The sequence below is a fragment of the Apis cerana genome, linkage group LG2 (genome assembly GCF_029169275.1).
Source record: "Apis cerana isolate GH-2021 linkage group LG2, AcerK_1.0, whole genome shotgun sequence".
In the NCBI taxonomy this organism is placed as follows: Eukaryota; Metazoa; Arthropoda; class Insecta; order Hymenoptera; family Apidae; genus Apis; species Apis cerana.
This window is the reverse complement of record NC_083853.1, coordinates 11,258,542-11,281,128: the sequence shown is the minus strand read 5'-3', so window position 1 is coordinate 11,281,128 and position 22,587 is coordinate 11,258,542. Positions and strand designations below refer to the sequence as shown.

Here is a 22,587-nt window from a genome sequence, read left to right as displayed (position 1 = left end):
CGACCATCCATCTTTTCTTTCTTTGTTCCACACCTATGCCCGACCCCGAACGAGAAGATATTGATTTCGCAAGTTTAAACTCAATATTTCGTAATATCTTCGCATCCTAGCCGTTTTCCTCGAGATTTTCCCTCCCGGTCCCTCTCCATCCTCTCGCGCTTCCACTGAATTATTTAAGACCGCTACGTGATTGGCCGACAAATCCGCTACGCCTCAATAATTTACCAATCATACACGGTCCTTTGTGTTTTATACGCCACGTTTCGAATAAATCGCATTGCGTATTCAGGAGAGCGGGATCCAACTCTATCCACCGTGGTGAACGCGAACCCTCCTCGCCGTATCTCTAAGAGCAGAGAAGAAAAGAAGAGAGGAGAAGAGAAGAGGGGAAAAAAAAACGGAAAAAATCGGACGGTCTAGGATGAGAAATCGAGAAGGATGAGCGATCAGCCAAAAAAAAAAGGTTACCGCCTCGATCTTGTCGAGTAACGATGTATCGAAATTCTAATAAATTTATAGAGGGGGGAGGGGAAAAAATTGCGCGCGAACGCGTGCAGCGTGATTCGATGGAGGAAAGGAAAGGATCGCGGTTGTAATAAAATACGGGGTGATTTCGTAGGAGGAACCTCTTATCTGGAATCGAACGTCTGGGGCAAGTAAACTAAGCGGAAAAAGGGTGGTGGAAAGAGCGAGCATTCGATGTAAATTGGCAATTTTTCTCGTGCGGTGTACGGTAATCATTGGCAATTAGACCACGAGCTACCGATAAATGTTATTTATGGCCACGATTATCCGTGGCGCACCTAGCTGCTCCAAAGGTTTGCCTAACTATAAAACCTTCCCCTCTTCCTCCATTTCCTCCCCCCGCTCCCCACCGTCGACCGTCTAATTGGTCGACGATTATTCCTGTTTGTACAAAATGTCGGTACAAGCGCCGGTTTACATGGTCGCAAATACAGGCGGAACTTTTCGCTGAATCGCGTGGACCGGCTTAATGCGCGTGGATCACGGATACCCTGTGGAACGACTTAACCGGAGAACGTTTTAATACGCTTCGACGGTTGGTTTCGAGGTGTCGATCGTGCCTATATTATAACACGTCGAAACGTGGTAGTAATGGAATAAAAAAAAAAAAGAAAAAAAGACGAGCTTATCAAGGAGACCATGTTTCTTGAAAAAATTCGATCGCAACGCTCGGTCGATTTAAAATAATTTCGAGCAAGATATTTTTATAAAGGACAATGGTGAACGTTAATAACCCTTCTGGTAATATTTTTCTACGGATACGGGGGCGAAGCAGGGACGGAGAAGGTCGGTAACCGTCCGAAAATCGTATTCCATCCGGTGGACGTGATTAAAAGGGAAGGAACGTTCTACGCGTCCGCGGTCCTCGCGGTCCTTGAAACAATATTATTATTAAAAGCTTTGCGCCGGCCCGGTGATCCACGTGAGTCGACGGAATGACGAAAAGAGTGGTGGACCGCCAACCAGCCCTGGCCAGGGACAGGGAGGGTGGCTCGGGTCCGGCGACGGAACAACGATTAATTAAAAGAGCAAAAACTGTTTTCATAAAATTCATTTGCGGAAATATGCGCCGACTGAAATAATATCCGGCCGATGAGCGCGCGCGTCCCGGGCGACGCGATGCTCCCAGTGAAAAACCGATGCGAATAAAAATGGAGGCTGGAGACGAAATGCGAAAGTTTTCGCATTTTTTTACGTTTTCGCCCACCGTCGGTATACGTTATCGCGCCACCGCACAGTTGGTGTTGGTGAGAGTACGTTTATTCCCTTGACCCGGCATCCTAAGCGTATCGTGAATACACCGGTTACAAAAGCGACCAATCTTCTCTCCGTCTTTTCCCTCCTCTCTTTCTCTCTCCTCTTCTCGGCCATCGCTACCACCCTCCCATTCCTCGTCCTTTCTCTTTTGTTTGCCGCGTTTCCCTCCCGCGCCGCCCTCTCTCCCCCTCCCCTCACTCAATCCTACAGCCGTGCGGTCATAAAAAATATTTCTACGCCTTCCTCGAGATTTTTTTCCTTCCTTCCGTTCGCCATACAAACTTGCACACAGTTTTCCGTTGCTCCTTTTCTCCTCCCCCCTATTATTCCACAGGCGGGCAGGAGTGGCGCGAAGTGTGATTTAAACGCGCGTAAAAGTGGCCGTTAAAAGGCAAGAAAGCTCCTTAAACTCCCCGCTTTGATTGGCCAACTCGGTTTATTAAAACGCCCCGGGTGATATTACATATTTCTCCTCTCGCTTGTACCGGGACCCATTTCGACGCTACACCTCCTTTTCCTTCGGCTGTAACCATTCTTTCGTATTCTTTGTCGAGGTATATAAGGCTAGCTGCTCGAATAACCGTTCTCTTTTTTCTCGCTTCTTTTCCTTTATTCCACCCCAACCCGGTCTTCGGCCAGTGTCTTACTGCGTCTCTGAGAAACTTTCTTTCCCGTCCCCCACGAGCAACCCCTTCTAAACGGTATTGTTCAAGAGTGACGAGTGGAAGGAATGCGATCGTTCCAACGAACGGACGAACGAATGAGAATACGAAACACGAGTGACGAAATATGAAGAGGAAATAACGAAAAAAAAAAGAAAATAGACGAGCAATTAAATCAATCGTTTCGTAAATCGTGTTGGAACCGCGACGTCATGAAAATAAATGAAAATCGGTGTAAGGAAAAATGTGGAATCGTTAAAAGACCCACCCTCTCCGCACGACATCCGGAACTCACTTTTGTAATATTAATTAATAAGGCAACTTCCGCGGAACGGGATACTTGCCGCTAATTAAGAAATACCTAGCGAGCGCTCTTTTCCAACGCAAGGGGCGAGGAAGCGGAAAAATAAGAGGTAGAAATTCCACGCTGCCCTGCCACCCTTGGAACGAGGTAAACTTAATCCTCGGCCAAGTTAAACCAACTGCTAAGCTTTTCATTATGCCAAAATGAGCACGAGAGGAAGACGCTGGGAGCCTTGGAGGAAGCCTTCTTCCCCTCCTTCTCCCCTCACTAACCCCCTAATATCGAACGATGATCTTCAATCTTCGCTTTCCGGGTTTACACGGATTATCTCGCGAAATTCCTTTAAACGCCTTTCCACGCTCCATGTTGCGAAAAAATCGAAGAAATACTCTCTCTCTCTTTCTCTCTCTCTTTTCTCTGTAGTAGAATACAACATCTTTTTTCATCCCAGTTTCCATTTCATTTATTCGTTTTGCGAGCTAAAGAGAAGGAATATTTCCCGGAGGTATTGTTTACGTTAAAACAAAAAAAAAGAGAAAAGAAAAAAAGGAGAGGAAAGAGAAAAAGGGGCAAAGGTTGCGGAAGGAGGCAACCGAGAGAAAACTTCGAATTCAAATGGTACGAAAGGCGACGAAAAGTTTTACGAGCGGCAACCAACCGTCCTGCTGGCTGGCTGGTTTGAATTGCATCAATTAAAAAAAGCCGTTCCGCAAAAATTCCATAACGCGACGGGTGGAGGGTTGCGTCAAATGTCCCTGCACACTCGCCGCTTTCCATTTCTATTTCGGGCCGGTAAAACCTTTTCATTCTTTCGCACCTCTTTTTCGTTGCATCGTCGATAACGATTACCCTCACCCTCCCCCCTCTCTCTCTACCCTTCCCTTCCCCCTCCACCAATTTAATTTAGCATTTCGTCCGCCGCGAATCGGACCAAATATGTGTGTATACCATACACTATATATCTCTCTTTGTGGGCATACCGGCATTTTAATTTTTTAATGAAAATATACCTCGAAAAATTCACGGTATTGGAGAGAGTACCGCTCGATGACTATCATGAAATAATAATGCCGATAGAAAATGTATATATAGGAATATTTGGGATAAATATAACAACTTGTAGGGAGAATCCGTTTTTTCGATCCGTTCCGGAATATTTTCAGAAACACGTTTCACGGGAAGAAAGAAAGGGAAGAATAGCATTATGAGAGAGAGAGAGGAGGAGGGGGGAAAAATGACAATAGCACACCTGTAATAGTACGTGTAGGAACGAGCGTTCGAGGTATGCGAACTATGTTCTCATAATATTTTGTCCGGTTGGAGAGCATATATGAAAATGTACGACAAGGGTCGATGGTGCCAAGGGTAAGACCCAGTGACAGGTATATTGCCTCGTTCGAGAGAATATTTTTGCCGGGGAACGGTATATTTATTTTATTCGCCGATGTTAATTTCGTTGCCTCGAAGAACGAAAGTATTCTCTATCGCCCTTCGTCTTTTCTTCGAGGGAAAAAAAAAAAAAAAAAGAAAGAGTAAATTACGATATATCGGCAAACTTCAACGAGGCTGTTGAAAGGTTTCGATATAAGACGGTCGAAACCTCAGAAAAATCACACTTGGAAAGAACTCGTTACCCTCTCCATCCAGAAACAACATTTGTTCCGTTATGCGTGACGCAATTTAATTTGAGAACTCGTCGTTTAATTTCACCTTTAATAAAAGAAAGGTTGGCGAAATCGTATCGTATGGTATACCGAGTAATCGCGAAACTTCCAATAACCAGCCATTGTCTCATCGACGTTTCAAAAGAGTCTCGAGTTTCAATGGATTCCGATAATCGTTGCCAATCGTCTTACAAACGAAGAGAAAAAAAAAAAATTCGAGCCAACGATAAGCTGATCTTATCGCATTAAATTGGGGAGAGGAGCACTAAAATCGGCTACGATTTTTCCCCAAAAAGACAGTGGGAAGAGGGGGGGGGGGGGAAAGAAAGAAAAAAAAAGAACGATTCTTCGGGGAGTTCTCGAATGAATCGAGCAATCTTCGAGTCCTTTGTTTTCGAGATCTGCCACTTGTAAATATAATTACCCCGGCCCTCTCTCACTCTCTCTCTCTCTCTTCCAGCTCCACCCCTCCACGCCAGCTAGTACTTCCACCTGGCCCATCCCATCGTCTCTAATTTGATTCCGCGGTTGTTTTCACCCACCTTCGCCGCCTCCTCTCCTCTGTTCTGGGCTTCGCTCACGCATTGTCTCTTGTCTCTTCATTCAAATTACCCTCCGCTTTCCCATTCTCGCGCCGTTACAACCTCTCTCTTTCTCCCCGCGCTGCCATTCCTCCCCTCGCCCCTGCCAGAACCCCACCGTTTTCACCCTTATTGTTGCGGTTTTATTGAATCCGCCGTGCATTGTCTGCGCGCGAGCGAGACGTGGCCGTTGTTCAAAGAAAATTGGCGCGCAGTTCGAAATACGGGAATATATTCGTCTTTCAGCGGGCTTACCCCGCGCGGCCCGATGAAATCGAGTTTCACGGGTGCGTAAGTACGGTCAAAAGGTACGCTGTGCCGCTACGCTGTTATTCCACAATCGTGTGTGCGCGTGCTACATTTTTTCCCCTATCTCCCGGTACGCGCGCGCGTGTGTTTCTCTTTTTTCTTTTCCCTGCAAATCGTAAAATCGTTATTCGAAAAAAATGGCTCGTCGAAGAACGGAAAGATGATCAATGATCGCATCAACATACGTTTGTTTCCACATACCAATTCGTGCTGCGTATACGAGGCATACTTCGGCGGGGAATACGTGGAATCGTTGTAAATACGAACGACGTCGTTTTCCTCTTGCGTATCGAACGATCCGCCAAAGGTCCGTCCCGTTCTCGATATTTCCCTTTGCATTGTCTCGTTTCCTAGAACGTATAAATATGTAAGAAAGTGGAGTTCGTGACCGGATTGCGTTACCACGGGGGATGGAGCGAGGAAATATTCCAAGGAGAAGAAATCTGTGGTACGCGGCATCGAAGGAGGAACGTTTCCCCGAGGGGGAAAAAAGGAGAGGAGAGTTGAAGCGGTATGAAGCGGAAAGCTTGGACACAGTGTCAACACGCGGAAAGACGAGTCGCCTTTATTTATTCTTCCGTTATTTCCGTTACACGCGTGCGTGTATTTTATCACAAACGTTAATACCGTAGGCCCGATGTCGGTCGGTGCCGCGATAAAAGATACGCAAATATTTTCCAATAAGTTTCGAGTGCACGTCGATAGGTCGACGTTTCGAATGTTCGAGCCGAACAAAATCACTGTCGACAAACAACGGAAGACGGAGGAGGGGCGGCGAGGGATGATGGTGGATGGGTAAAGAGGGTGGGTGGGGGAGGAGGGGGCACGGTCGAAAAAAGGGGTGCTTAATAGCCGTCAGAGACGCGATTGTTGATTCGTGTAATGAAATCAAGAGTAATCGCGAGGGCGATGGCTTTTGTCCGGGATGCATGAATTTTCGGCGAACGACCATTAATTATTCGAAATTAAATATCCTCCGTAGGTTTTAATTAAAATGTTTACAATGTCGCCCATCCAGATTACCGGCGGCATTTTATGACGTCGATATATTAAAAAGGTGCGGATTCATTCATCACGACTGGATCGGTGGCTACAACCGGTACTACAACTTTCCAACGAAATATCGCAGCATGCAACTCGCAGCCCGTTGGCCGTTGTTGCATCGGATAAAAACATCGTGACGGAAGCGAAGGAGAAGCCAAAAAAAAGAAAAAAAAGGGAGGGAAACGTCTAATGCAATGGAAAATATTACCAAGGAATATCGCGCGTATCACACGACTCGTTGATCGCCAATTTCCAAATCCAATAATACAATTATGACGCGTACCGATAATATTCGTGTAATTAAAATTCCGCGCCCTCCATCTCCTCCGCCTGTGCTCCTCCGCTACTACAACGCTCCCTGACTCTTGCGAGCAAACGATTCTTGTTTGTTTTGCAAACAAAGGGTTTCTCGTAAGGGTTGGAGAGACTTCGAGCAGAGAGAAAGAAGGAGAGGGTGGAAGGAGGGTGAAAGTGAGGCACGGGGGAAGCGAGGGGCGAAGAAAGAAGGAGGGGTGGAAAGTGAAAAGGGGGTGCTGGAAAACAGGGGCAGAATTATTACATCTTTTGTTCGAAGGCTCGAACCGCCCCATTTGCGGAATTGCGGATCGCGATCCAGCCGCGATTGCGACCGCTGAATACCGCAGGGTCGGCGAGGCTTTTGTTAGTTTTGACTAATTTCCGCGGGTAATCTGCTTCAATTCGAATTTCCTCAACCATAATAGCACGGTTACGTAGGAATTTGGTAAAATTTTCTACGCGATATCTGCATATTTCCCGATTAATTTACGCTCCGCTATTAGCTGGCAGAGAATAATCATTTTTGTCCTCTCGTCCGAATTTTCTTTCGATCGAGATCTACTTTGATAAATTATCGAATTTTCCACTAGATTTTCGCAGATTTTCACGCGTAAAAAGTGTAAGAGGAAGGGAGGAGGAGAAGAGGATATACGGCGATCGTAAAATTTTAATCCCTATGCGACGCGTGGTGCACCACCACGACAAAACCCAACCCTTGAGCAAGTTTAATTCTTGTGGGTCCCATCGGTGACTTTATCGCGAGAAATTGCCACGGTCCGGAAACCGTCGTTACAGCATCGTTACCGTAAGAACTTACTGGGAGCATTGTTACGGCTAATGTTACCGAACTTGGTTAACTTTCAGTTTTACCGCCGATTCGGATTAAGAATTTATGGTAACAACCGACTCTTCGGTTTATTCCCCGCCGCGGAGAAGAAGCGAGAAAACGTTTTCGAGAGACACTTTAATTAGGCGGCTCCGTGCTCTTCCTCTCCCCCCTCTCCCTACGTTTTCAACGTTTATCTTTTACGAGACGATCCCACGTATAATTCTTCTTCTACTCGAGTAACCGACCGCGCGTGGAAAAAAAATATATTTCGTTTTCGAGGGCGCGCGAAATTAAAAGGAAAGAATCGAGGCGGATGGACAACGGTTGGAGAAACACGGTAATCAGAGAATAAGCGTTTCGAGAGACGCTGCGGTTGGAACTCAATGCACGCTGGCATAGAGCCTGTTCTCTTCGCGTGTATAATTCGATCCATCGTATCGTATCGTATCGTCTTACCGTCGATTCGATAAATCGGACGCGACCAGCTTGGACGACGAGACGTCGGCGAAAAGAAACCGAAGTAGTCTCGTAGGAAACCGTACATACCGGTCTCATGTATCATCTACTTGCCGGATCGCCACTTTCACCACCGGTCAATTACATTAACGAAGAAACACGGGATGACAAGCGAGCAAGAAGAGGCGGAACAACTTGGAAACTTATAACTGACAACTCGCTATTTTTCCTTCGTCCAGCTTGTTTCGGGGATAACGGGCGGATTCGTCGTAACACGAGTTTCTCCACCAACTTTCTGGTAATAACGGTAAAACACGGTTTCGAGAAGTTTCGATCGTGGAGAGTGTCAGTTTTTGCTCGCTCGATTGGCTGGATGAAAATGTTCGAATTCTCGTTCTGGTGAGTGGCGGGAATGGAGGACTGTTTTAACCCTTCTTCGTCGTATAATCCTTTCCTGGGATGGCTCTCTCTTGGCGGTCGGTATAATCGCGCCACATCGGTATTCCCGCGGGAGCCGTTGCTCTCGACACGATTCCTCCAAAGGATGAAACGACGAAAAGTTTAATGAGTCCGCCTACCACGTGTCCTCGGTCGGTAAAATTGCCTTTTCCTTCTCTTAAAGACCTTTATTTCCGTCGATTCTTTGATCGAGTTAAAGATAGAAGTAGATACGTTTCAAACTTCCAACAAGAGAATAGATATTTCCAAAGAAAGTTGAGCGTTATGTAGCGAAGGAGATAAATCGAAATGAGATTTATTCGATAGTAATCTGAACGAGTGTATCTTGCTCCATCTTTAAAGATAAATTCCGACTCTCAAATCAAACGATTCGCTCACGAATCTAACAGAAAAATCTAATAGGATCTATCAATCGTGTCTTATCGTCCAATTGTGTATTCTACGCGATACGTTTTTTTGGCCTTAAATCGATAATTTATCGTATCTGCAATTCAGAACGAAATCCAGATTCTTCTTGTATATCTCTTCGTCCTGTTGTATATCACCTGTTCCTTATATTTAATGGAGGGAGAGAGGAAATTGCAGCTATTAATAAATTTTAAAATTATACTATACTATATGCACGATAAAAACGTATCAACGCGACAACTCGGCAACGTTTCACGACCGTTTTACAGCATTTCGAAACATAAACGCGACTGGGCACTAATGGACCAGGTTAAATATGTAAGAGAAGCCTGCCCACCGGGTAGCGGGTAACAATAAACTAACACTTAAGACATACTTCAAGTCACAATGCGAAGTCACACTCTTCGCGCTAACGATCTCACCTCCAAGCTTCAAGCTTCAAGCTACTTGTGCCACCGTCTCCCTGAAAAACTGTTCTAACTGGTGCGGGATGCAGAGAATGCGAAAGAGCAGCGAAATATCCACAAATATTTAAACGAGTCGCGATTTAGAAATGCATCGACGAATAAAGAAGAAACTGTAAATACCGAGTGTTACTTTACCAGAAGATATATCGACAAATATTTAAATACGACTCGCGTTAACGAATGTGAATAACGAACAAAATTTAAGTGTTAGTTTACTAGGAAGAAAAATTCAAAAGAAAGCAATATATCGAAACTATCTTTTTAATTAATGAATTAATGAAAATTTTATCTTCCAGCTACTATATTTGAATTAAACGAACGAAACGAATAATTCCGATACAACAACTCCCTATAATAGAGATTAAAAATGACAAAGAATTTGGAGGAAGAATTAAATATTCAAAAGATAACAATTATTTTTCAATCATCTAATAATTTCATCTTCCATCTAGATCCTCGATTTAAAATGAACGAAAGGAACGAGGCTCCGTTACTCGTTCTGTCATAAAAACTAACAATGATGAAAATATTAGTTTTTAAAGCCGCGCAGGGTGTCGTTAACGTCTCGAGCTTTCCCCGTTCGCGAGCTAGAAGTTGCTGTCCCCTCGTTGCTCGTCGCTTTTCTTAACGCCTCGCGTTTATAGGCCTTCGTGAGCTATAATTTCTTTTTTTCCTTCTTATATTGTTTGATACGAGAGAAGAAAAACGTGTTCCCATTCGCCTACTTTGCACCAAGTTATACGATTTCGCGTTATATAACTCGTATTAAAATCCTTGGAAGTAATTTTACGAAAACTCATTATTTCGCGACTGAACGATATCTAACGCGAGGAAAAACGTATCTAACATTCACTAATTTTTAAAAATGTTCACGATATTCGGATAAAGTATAATATGTAATTTCTAATATTCACATTGGAATAATTAAATCGCGATCAAATTTTCCGTTCGTGCATCCTTAAATTTGGTCGTCGTACCTTTCGATCACGACGGCCGATAACGGCGGTCATTATAAATTTAAGCGCTTTTAACAAAAGCCACGTTAGCTCACAGCCGTTTCGCACGCAAGCGGCACTTTGCATGCCGCATTCCGGACGACTTGCCACCCTTGTTTGAACTGGTGAACTGGTGTTGCGCTCAAAGTCCGAATGCATAATTAATCGGGTTATCAATTAAAGGAGCGCCGCCGATTCGTAACCGCTTCGTACAGTCGAATATCGTTGTTATACATCGATATTTGTTCGAAAATAGAAACTGGTTCTGGAGCGTTTCGTCCATTATGCGTGACAGAATTACTTGTATTGCTTCTCGATCAAAATCAAATCGATTTAAATCCGATTTTTATCTTCATTCGATAATACCTATCGTCCGTGAAGGAATTCATTATTTTTAAACAATATCTCTAATGTTTAAATTCTAATTCGAATTCTCTAAATTAACATCAACATTTTTAAATTCAAGTTATTCGTCAAACTTGAAATATTCGATTATTTCGAGTCTTAGAATTAATTCGTGTACTATATGAAGATAGAGAAGATCGCCAGACAATCTATCAACTGAATTCTCATTGGTGGAACCTGTTACATCCTGTAAACTCTGTTTGAAACCGGCGAACTCAATCATTCTCTGTGTTCTACGACACGGCAAGGACCAACACGGTTTGTGTAAATACAGGGAACTATGTGCACTTTACTCGATATTTAATGCGAACACCGAATCCTTCCCGTACATTTTCGATTAGAAAGAGACACAAAGAGAAATGAAATTACGCGAGTCTCGTGTTAAATACATGTAACTTTTTTTATAATAAGTTTAAATAGTTTTGGGTTATAAAATTATATTGTAAGAAAACATAATATAAATTCTTATGCGATTAAATTTTAGATGGATAATGTCACGTATTTTGCGCACGATAAATGATTAAGAGAAAAAAAAAATGAATTTACAAAAAAAAATATATGTAAGATATATATTTATATAATAATAAGATCAAATATTACGATTTTTAATCAATAATTTAGACAAAGAAAACAATAAATTTAATTAAATATCGATAGTCTTTAAGATGCATATATTTTATAAACCAAATATAAACAAAAAGAGCAAATAGTAAGAAAAGGACAAAGATATGATAAAAATATGGAAATCAGCGCCATCTTCAGAATATCATAAATAAAATTAATATAAATAAGGATAGAAAATGGAAGAAAGAAGATGGAAATAGAGTAAGAAGTGATTATAAGCGCTATCTTTCGAGTATCAGAAATATTTCTTTAAAAACAGAATAAAGTAGAATAAGAATTGAGGATTAGCGCCCTCCTTTGATAGTGCACTCTTCCTGAGAGATGGCACTGTTCCTCAATTCTTATTCTACTTTATCTTGTCACAGATGACAAACCTAATGTACCTATTAATATACTATTTAATGATCCTATTCGCCATTTTTCACGAAAAAATTTATTTAAAATTAATGATATCTTCCGTTTGTTTGTAAAATGTTCGATCTTTGATTTTTTTGCAAAACTAATAACAAATAGAATCCTAGGAAAGGAAAACTGACAAGATAAACTAAACCTAAAAAATAAAAATTATTTAGTATGTATAATATTTTATATATTCATTTTATATATTATGAAAATATAAAATATTGAAAATTACAGAGTTAAAGAATTAAAAAAAAAATCAAATATATTTCACATAGTTATATTTATTTTTATTGATTATTATCACTTTCAATAGTAATTAGAATCATTACTGTTATCATTTATTATGCATGCATTTATAAATGTACTTTATTTTTGTAACACTACGGCTATAAATTTATTATATTATTACTATTACTATTATTATTTATATTTTATATCTTTTACTTGAAAAAATTTCATAAATTCTTTAACTCAATTATTTGTAAAAATATTTGTAAATTAAATTTACAATATGACTTGATTTAAAAAACATTGAAATAAAATCATCTAAATCTATAATTCTATTCTATTATATTTTATCTATATAATTAATTAATACTCGTTTTAATCTCCAAAAAAGAAATATCTTTTATACATAATAATTTAAAGATTTGTTTAGGAAGCTTATCTACCAAAAAATCTCAAGATAAAATCAGAAGATAATATGAATATAAGAATTCTTTATTGATTCCACATTGATTCCTGAACACATTGATCTCTGAAACAAATAAGATTATAGATTAGTAAAAATATAAAAAAATAATTACTTTCCAATTGATTATAGACTCATGCATTCTGATAATTAATATAAAATAAATTTTTTTTAATTTATTTAAAGAATTATTACAATAATTAAGAAAAAATAATTTGAAATAGTATAAAATATTTTTATATTTCAAATCATACTTAAATTTAGAACTAAAAACTAAAAAATTAAATATTAGAATAAAATAGAAAATAAAATTAAAAATTGTTTGTTATTATTACAATGATATACATTATCATAATTATCATAATTATTAAATAATAATAATTGATATAATTGATATTTTTACTTTCACAAGTCAGGAAACACTTTATATATATATATATATATATATATATTATATGATATGAATATATGTATTATATGTATAACATTAATATATATTTTCAATTATAAATAATCAAAATTTTTTTTATTATTCACATTAATAATTAAATATATTATGTTAAAAAATTATTAATAATTTTTAATATCACTTTGTTCAAAACATAAAATTTCAGAAAGGTTTATCCTGATTTAATGGATAAAACACAAAAAAAAATTATTACTTACTATACTAAACATATACTATAATAAATATCCATGGTCACTAAGTATAAAAATCTACGTAGGCAACTAATCATGCGTGTCAATTTTTATTCTAATATGATTAAATGATTAAAATATAAATATATGTGACTTACTATGGCTTAGATGTAAAAATCTGCACTGTTATCAATGTTGTCGTGATCCATAGAATATCATTGCAAATTAGCCATCGAATATGAAGAAGTGGAAACTGTAACAAAACGTAAAATACCATAATTTAAATATATTTTTACTGATTATTTAAAAAATTGAAATAAATGGCAAATATATAAAAATAATTAAATAAATAAATAATTCTTTGCCTTCTTTCCTTAAAAAAACTGACTGATTCTATCTTGTCAATCTTCAAAAATTTTCAAAAATGAATATTTAAAAATAATAAAATTAAAAAATCTTTTAACGCGTCCGTCTAATTTACAATCGGCAAACAAATACTAATTATACAATTATAATAAATAAATTTAATTAAAACTAATGTACTTTAAAATATCAAAAAATTGTTACGAAGCAAATACTAACTCTACAAATCGTATTGCACGCAGTCACAATATTCTTCTAAAAATAAAGCTATTTAGTATTGGAAGAGAGAAAAAGAGAATCTATAAAAAAAGAAGCAAAATATATTCCTCATTCCTTTTTTTGTTTTTTCTAAATTTATTTATTTCAGAAAATATTTATTTTTTTACATTTACAAATTGGTAATCAATTTTTGATGAATAAAAAAAAAGTCATATATAAGAATAAATATTTTTAAATTATTATTTAATTATAATTTAAATAATTTAAATATAATTATAAATTATAATTATAAATTATAATTATAAATTATAAATATAATTATAAATATAATTATAAATATATAATTTAAATAAAATAAATTTGTGATAAATTTTATTATAAAAAAATAAATATTCTTTGAAATAATAAAATAAAAATCGATCGTATAAAAATAAATATATACAACAAAAATTAATTTTCTCTTTCAAAAAATGGCATCCATATTGGAACTTTTCTCATCTTTGAAATTGGATCAATAATAATTAAAAAAAAAAATTTTGTTAAATAAACTCATAAAATGTATAAAATTGATCAATTATTTTAATTAACATTAAAATGAAATAATAATCGAACATAAAATCCATCTTAAAAAATTATAACAAACTAAAATAGTTGAAATCATAATTATCTTTTTACATAATAATTTAAAGATTTATTATATAAATAAATGATAATTAAAAAAAAATGAATTTAGAATTTTCTCAAAAGATTATAGTAATAAATGTTTGATTGAATAATAATAAAAATTAAACATTGATTGAATAATAATATATGAATAATAATATATAAATAATAATAATAATAAAACTATAACTAAAGAAAAATATATATACGTAATAACTTTGCAACAAATATACACGAAGAATACAACAGAATTATTAATCATCATTAATATCGATAATATATACGATTTCTATATTCTTTTATATTCACAATTTCGATTATCAAATTACGAATTAGGGAAAAGAAATACGCAATTCGGTAACAAGTCGAAACATGTCGAAACATATCGAGCGTAACAAATCTAATGTCTTAGAAACGGCATATTATGAAAAAAATGTCAACAGCCTCGAGCATAACATTGAACGAAAAAGACAGAAAAATATATAAACATTGTGCAGATATAAGTATAATTGCGTTTCTAAATACATTAGATTTACATTAGAAACGCAATATACATCACTGATATAATTTAATTTGATAAAATAAAATTTTTATACATCTGTTTTAATGCAAATAAAAAGATTATAATCTATTCTAAATAAATCTATTTTTGTTAAAAGAAATAAAATATCAAAATTATCTCTTAAAAATTATAATATGTTATAAATCATTTTTCCTTTGAAAATCTCGACATCGAATATAATCGAATAGGAATTTGTTTAAATAAAAATCAAAATCGTAAAACAAATGTATAAAAAAACGATATTAAAATAAAAGAATAACATAAGAATTCAAATTTCAACGAAACATAAACTATTTTAACAGTAACAATCACAAAAAGAACAAAAAAACTCAAAACACTAATTAATTTCGTCATTAATGAATAAATATTAAATAATGAATAGATTATTAAATAAACAAAATAATAAAATTTAATGAAATTTTATAAATTCGATAATAAAATATAATATAATTACGTATTACTGCGTATTCAAATCCGCAAAGCCAGTCACGCGTCCTATCACGATGACTTTCCACAAGAGACTGACGCCGTACGCCACAGTTTACCTAACGGCTGTTTCTAATTGGCTGGCGTAAGCCAATTTTATAATCGAAATCACGCGAAAAATTAAAATATTACATAATATATTTTACACAATATAATTACATTTATAAAAAAATATTAAAAAATATATTCAAAGTAAATTAATTTATTTATATATTATATATTATATATATATTATTATTATATATATTAACTTTTAATTTATTATTTACTCATTTGATTTTTATATTGATTATATATATTTTTTTATTATTAATTTATTTAGCGATTATCAACTAATCGATTATTTGTCTAGTGATTTATTTGTAAACTCTTTTATAGATTTCTTTTTATTTAGTTTTATTTAATATATATTTATTATATATCTATTTATTTATTCCTTCGTTTATTTAATTATTTATACATTTATTAATTTATTTGTTTAGTGCTAAATTTTTTGTAGACATTTTGTTCATTTATATATATATTTAAATTATTCATTTATATAAATTTATATAAAAGTATTTTTCATTTATATATATACATATTTATTATAAATTGATATGTATATATATATATTATATACATATCAATTTATTTATTTATTTATTTATTTATTTGTTTATTTAATCATTTAATTATTTAACTTATATAATATATATAAATATATAAATATATTTTTTATTCATTATTTTGTATTTTTTTATTCATTATTGTAATATATTTATATATTTATTTTTTATTTATTTTTTATTACCATAGGAAAAGTACAAAATAAATATAATTAAACAAAGTTTTATTTTCTTTCAAAACTGCAATACCTTAATCTTTAATATAAAAAAATATATTATATTGTATTTTCTGTTATTTCTAGAATGATGATCTCACAATACATAATATATAATATACTCAGATATATAATACTAATATTTTAACATGAATTACCACTCAAAAAATGATAGATAAATAATAATAAAAAATGATAAAAAATGATAAAAAAATAAAGTGATAAAAAAATTTGTTGCTATTACTATTTAATCAGTTTATCTATAAGAAGTAAATCAACAAATGATAAATATTATTTTATTTATTGCTGCAATTATATAAATTTTATATATAAGTGTTATATATAAATATAATATATATAAATGTTCTATGGTATAATTTCCTCCAATGAAAATAATAAAACTATTATTCAAGTTAATAATTTATTGATTTATTAATTGTTTTTCATGAACTATTGCTAAAACAGTTCATATAAATTTCATTATAAATTAAGTTTGATTATAATTTTAGAAAATAAATTAAATCTTTTATCTTTATTTTTAAATCTCTAATATATTTCACTCAATAAAAAGTTAACAATTTTATAAAATATATAATTTCATAAAAGATAAAAAAAAACAATTTTTAATACTTTTATTTATTAGTACATATAATATTAATATAATAAATTTGATAATTGGATTTTTTAATAAATTTTCATGATATTAAAGAATAAGCATAGCAAAGAAAGCATAATACTAGACAATAATATTTAAAGTTAGAATATCCATTCTTAATGTTGATCAATTTATTAGCATCCTGCTTGGAGATTAGCACTTGCAACTCTTGCAACTACATTGTCCACCAGATTTACAGCAGCATTTGTCTATAACAGCATGTATATATATATACATATATAAAAGATTAGAAAATATTTAATAATAATTTATTTGTAATAAATTTTTTAAAAAATTCAGAACTTAAAAAGTTGAAAATATTGAAAATATGAAAATATTTTGCATATAAAATTTTCAAATAAATAATGTGTGAAAATGATAAAAATCATTTCTTTCATGGAATGCAAACTGAACTGGACTGTACACAGAACCGACATGAATAATAGTTACCATTAAACGGTCACTGCTCTCGTTTACAAAGAAAAGAATATAGTGAACATAGAATATCATTACTACATTCTTTCGATGAAACATATATATATTACAAATTATATTTTACAAGAATTACAAGAAAATCTAAGAAATAAAGTATAATTTTTATAATATAAAAATTTTAAAAAATTGAAATTAAAAGTTTAAAAATAATTTAAATAAAAAATTATTACCACCGCATCCGGAATCGCCACACTTGCATTTGTCGCCACATTGACATTTTTGGCATTTATCTGTAATAAAAGATGATTAAATATTGATTTTTAAATAAAAAAAAAAATATTAAATTATTTTAATAAATATAAATGCGGAAATTTGTATTAAGTACACATAAAATATATAGATAAATTGATTAATCTCGTGGATTGAATATTGCCCGTAATAACGTTTAATGAATAAATTATTTCACTACATCCCCTATAAATTAATAATATAAACTGTTGTATCATCGATTCTAAAAAAATTTCGCATCTTTTAAAAATTTTTAATTATTAAATATTATTAATTAAAATATAAAATATCGAAATATTAATATTAAATGTCGAAATAATAATTGCAAGCAAAAAAATAATATAAAGTGTAAAAATTTATATTACATTAAATTAATATTATAATAAAAAATATTATAATAAAAAATATAATTAAAAATATAAAAAAATATTAAAATAAACAAAATTTAATAATAATTTAAAGAATTGCAAGCATTAGAATTTTAATAAAAATTTATATATTATAGAAAGAAAATTCTTTCATAAAGAAATAAAGTTTCTCATATTTTGAATTAATTCTTACCTGCACATTTATCGCAACCTGGTCCCGGCATTTTCACTTGTAGATGATTATGATTATCACGATTTAAATTCTTCGAAAGCTGACTGATCACTTGTTAGTTCGGTCGTATTCGTTCAAATTTATCGATCATCTCCTACCACGAAAGCTCTTATACTAACATACTTAATGTCGTGTGCAACTAACGTGCCATGCGCAATCAGGAACGTATCAATTCAAACTTCATACTAAATTTTACTATTCAAAATTATTTTTTTTATTTAATATTTGCAATTATTTATATTATTTATAGGTTTAAACTATTTTACATATTTCCAAATACAAGGTTTTATCTAAAATTTTTTTAAATATTTTTAATTTTTTTAATATTATTTCGTATTACTGCATTAAAATCTTGTATTATATGTACTAGAACAATAGAAATTTTAAAAATTATTGATAAAAAAAATTTTAACTTACAATAATTCTACTATTTTAAATCAATCTATGTATAAAACATATAATTTTATTTTTATCAAATTCTATTACTAAAAATTAGGAAATAAAAGGTACAAATATATAGTTTACATCCCTGGTTTAGCAGCACGAGCCCAATAAGAAATGTTGCACGTTACACAACATTACGAGATAAGAACAGTAACGCTCAAATGAATTAAGTTTAGTTCATTCTAGAAATTTTACGAAAATAATAGGTCAGTTTATAATTAGAATGATTATATTTATTTTTATTTTTTTCTTTGAAATCTTTTAGAAATATAAAATGAAATTAAGGAAGAATTTTTTTATGAATATTATTTTATACTACTTAATAATACTTAAGAGAAAAAATTATATCGAATTTTTTTGGAAAAAAAATATAATTAAAAATTAAACAAGATTATATATATTTTATTAAAAATAATTGCTTTTTTTTCAATTGTAACGAAAATATAAAATATCAACGTTATTGCAAATATGCAATTCATATTCTGTTTAATTTTTCCATTTATTAATAAAATTTGTTTTATTAGCAGTTTGTTCAATATGTATAGATTCATCTTCAGGTTCATAATTAATTTCATACATTCCAATATCTGTTGTATTCTTTTCTTTCTGTGCTGAATTAATCCGACCTGTAGAAAAATTTTTTAAATAAATAAACATAAATTATAAAACTAATATATTTTTTCATAATTGCATATATATGTACCTTGATGTCGGATAACAATTTTACTTTGAGCACTTTCCAGTAATTTCTTGACGCGAGTTCCTTGTTTACATGATTTGTTTCCCGTTATCTAAAAATGTAATGAATGAACACATTTTCAGAATAAAGAAAAAATATAAAAAAATAAAACATACCGTTTTAATTTGTAAAGGAAGTTTATATGAAACTCTAGGAAGTACAAATTGATTTTCAGGTGTACTGAAATTTTCTAGAGTTTTTGTTGTCTTATAAAAATAAAAAAAAAACATTAACAAAATAAAATATGATTAATATATTTAAACAAAATTTATATTTACCTCTTGTTTATTTGTATTTACTTTAGGAGATAAATTAATTTTGAGTGGTGTGATTCTTTCAGTTTTATGTATGCCTTTTGAGGAAATATTTTGTTTTGATTCTATTTTATTTTTATTTAATACTTCAACATTTTTTTTTACAGGTGTAAGCAATAAATGATCTGTTTTAGCATGTATATTTTTTATAAGTTGTGTATCAGTACCTCTTATATACATACCCACTGGTGATATTATTGTATTATAATTTAATCGATATAAGCCTTCTGCATGTGGACTTTTTACAATATGTTTTACAGGACTTTGCATATTAGGGAAATATACTTTTTTTTTTCTGTTATTTTTATTTGGAGGAGTTTCTCCTGGTGTGACAAAAAGTTTTGGTTTTTTATTTTCTATTTTCTCTTTATTTTTTTCTCTTTGCTTTTTTGATTGTGATGATCTATCTGGATTACAAGATTTTATATTTGGACTTAAAACTCCTAAAATTTTTTTTTGTAAAACTGTATTTTCTTCAAATTTTATGTCTGATTTTTTAGTTTTTCTGAAACTATTTTCATTTGCATTAGAATTCGAATTTTGAAGTATTTTTAAAAGAGGTTTATGTTTTTCTAAATATGTTTGATAATCTTTACAAGATACTAGAGTTTGCAAAAACTTAGTTTCATCATTCAATGAATTTAACTCATTGTCAGGAGATATTCTTAATGTTTTTTGTGCCTCTATTGTTTCAGGATCTGCATTAATTTCTGAAATAATTCTTGCTGTATTAAGACATCTTTTTCTTTTTTCTGCTATATCTTGTAAAAGTGTTTTCTCTAATTCATCTGGATCTAGTATTTCAAAACTATTTTTAAACTTATCAGATATTGTTTTATTGAAATCAGGTTTTTCACTTATTTTTTTGGATTTTTTCTTAGAATATGAAATATCATTACATTGATCATCTTTTGATTTGTTGTGTAATTCTTTCAATGTTGAGCAATTAAATTCTAATTTCTTTGTAAATATTGAAGATGGACTTTGACATAAATATTTATTTGATGATTTTGGAGTATTTAATAGTATATTTTCTTCTGAAGTTATATCACCCATAGATACATTCAGTGATGCCATTTGTTGCTCACATTTATTATAAATTTCACTCATACTCAATAAAGAAGACATTGATAAAGATTTACATAAAGTTTTAGAATGTTCTTTTTCTTTAGGAAATAATTGATTACATTGAGCTTCCAAATGCTCAAATGATGTACTACTCAGATTTTCAATACTTCCACTGATATTATTTTTTGATATTTTAGCAAAAAATCGTTTTTTAATTATATCTATACCAGAAATAGGTGTAACAGATGACCTATTTATGGGAGAACATAATTTTTCATTTTTATTCTGTTTCATATGAAGAGGTGTATTATGTGTAGAATTTATAGATATTTGTTCTAAACATGAAAGAGTACACACTGGTGATTCAGGCCATTCAGGTTGAGATTCATTTTCTATAAATTTGCACATTTTTCTGAATTCTGTTGTTAATCTACTTAAATCTATTGCAGATGTTTCATTTACATCATTATCATTATTTATGACAGATTCTTCGATGATAGTTAAAAGCTTTTCAGTAAAGTTTTCTGGTGAATGCATAAATTTGTTAGATAAACGTTTCCAAATTTGTTTTTTATCTTTTATTTGATTAACTTGATCATCTAATGAACAAAGAATTGCTTCAAATGTTCCATTATTTACATATTTATCTTGATATTCTGAGAACAAACTTACATTTGTTTTATTATTATTGTTTATATTGTAATTGGTATCCCTTTTTGAATTTTCATTTATTGTATTAGATTCTTTCAATTTAATGTTTGAATCTATACTTTGTTTCTTAATAGTATTTGACAATTTGTTACATATATTATTGTTTTTCATAGAACATTGAGGACTATCATTTTCTTTATTATCATTCATTTCATTGCATAATTGTTCAACTTGAAAAAAATCAATACGTTTATTTAAATCTGGAGCAGATTTAAAAATTGATAGATTTTCTGTAAAGGAATGTTTTAAAGAATTATTAGCTAGAGTAGAATATTTATTATTAATATAACTGATTATACTATCATTGGTATTAATATATTTACTTTCAACTTCATTCGAATTGTCCTGAGATATCGAACAAAGTAAATCAGAATCAATTTCAGAATGTCCTAAAAAAGAATGTTATTTCGTTATTACATAAAAAAAGATTAATATATTATTTACGAAAAAATTACAATACTAAATACTGTGTAAGTCTGTGTTTTACTTACGAATGCTATCTAAGGAATCTATGAAATCATTAGCTCGTCTTCTATGTCGACTCATTTTTATATTCTAATTCTAATGTATTAATTGCACTCAATTTTACACCTGTTGTTAATTTTTTTGAAACAATACTACGTATCATCCGTTAGAAACGTTACGAATTGCTACCATCAACTAATTTTAAATTATCAGTAATGCCAACATATTGAAAAATTATATATAGGAAATAATCTATAGCTTATGTTGGCTAAACAGAAATACAAATAATTACAATCTGAAGATGTTTGAATGTTTCTTAATTATTATTTCTTAATGTGCATAATTATTTGAAATGATATTATATTCTTTGAGATTATAATTTATCATTTTTCTTTTTTATTTATATTTCTTCAAGGATATTTATATTAACACAAATTATTAAGATTTAATCAAATAATTCTCAATGAGTGTTACTGAACAATCGTCAATCAATCAAACATTAAATACTTTTTCATTTAATACATGTGATATAAAATATGCAGAATTTGTATATAAAGTGTTAAAAGAATCAGCTGAAAGTTTTGAAAAAGAACAAAAATGTGTGCATTATACATACAATATTTCATAATTATTAATTTTTTATATATTAATTAATGATTTCAGTTTTAGACAATGTGTTATTAAATTTATACAATATTTTTGGCGATGTATTTGAAAAAGCATTAGAATTGTAT

The 22,587-nt window shown here is 31.8% G+C and overlaps 1 protein-coding gene across 7 annotated transcripts; it reads right to left on the bottom strand.

The window, feature by feature from the left end:
- Positions 1–5,102: 5,102 nt before the first annotated feature.
- On the bottom strand, positions 5,103–22,068 carry LOC107996820 (protein PF3D7_1417600-like). 7 transcript variants are annotated; one of them, XR_009828835.1, is made up of 9 exons: positions 21,880–22,067; positions 21,712–21,777; positions 19,574–21,618; positions 19,412–19,501; positions 19,260–19,347; positions 18,074–19,182; positions 17,455–17,514; positions 13,177–13,271; positions 11,950–12,445 (listed from the first exon to the last, which is right to left on the bottom strand). XR_009828835.1 is itself a non-coding variant. In XM_017055089.3 (6 exons), the coding sequence occupies exons 1-6, from the start codon at positions 21,932–21,934 to the stop codon at positions 19,043–19,045; spliced, it is 2,484 nt and encodes an 827-aa protein (XP_016910578.1). In that variant the 5' UTR covers positions 21,935–22,067; the 3' UTR covers positions 18,070–19,042. The 7 variants fall into 7 exon arrangements, 1 of the variants encoding a protein (XP_016910578.1); XR_009828834.1 differs by lacking the exons at positions 11,950–12,445; positions 13,177–13,271 and adding an exon at positions 16,753–16,998 and having other exon boundaries at positions 18,074–18,402; positions 18,530–19,182; XR_009828833.1 differs by lacking the exons at positions 11,950–12,445; positions 13,177–13,271 and adding an exon at positions 16,753–16,998.
- Positions 22,069–22,587: the final 519 nt, after the last annotated feature.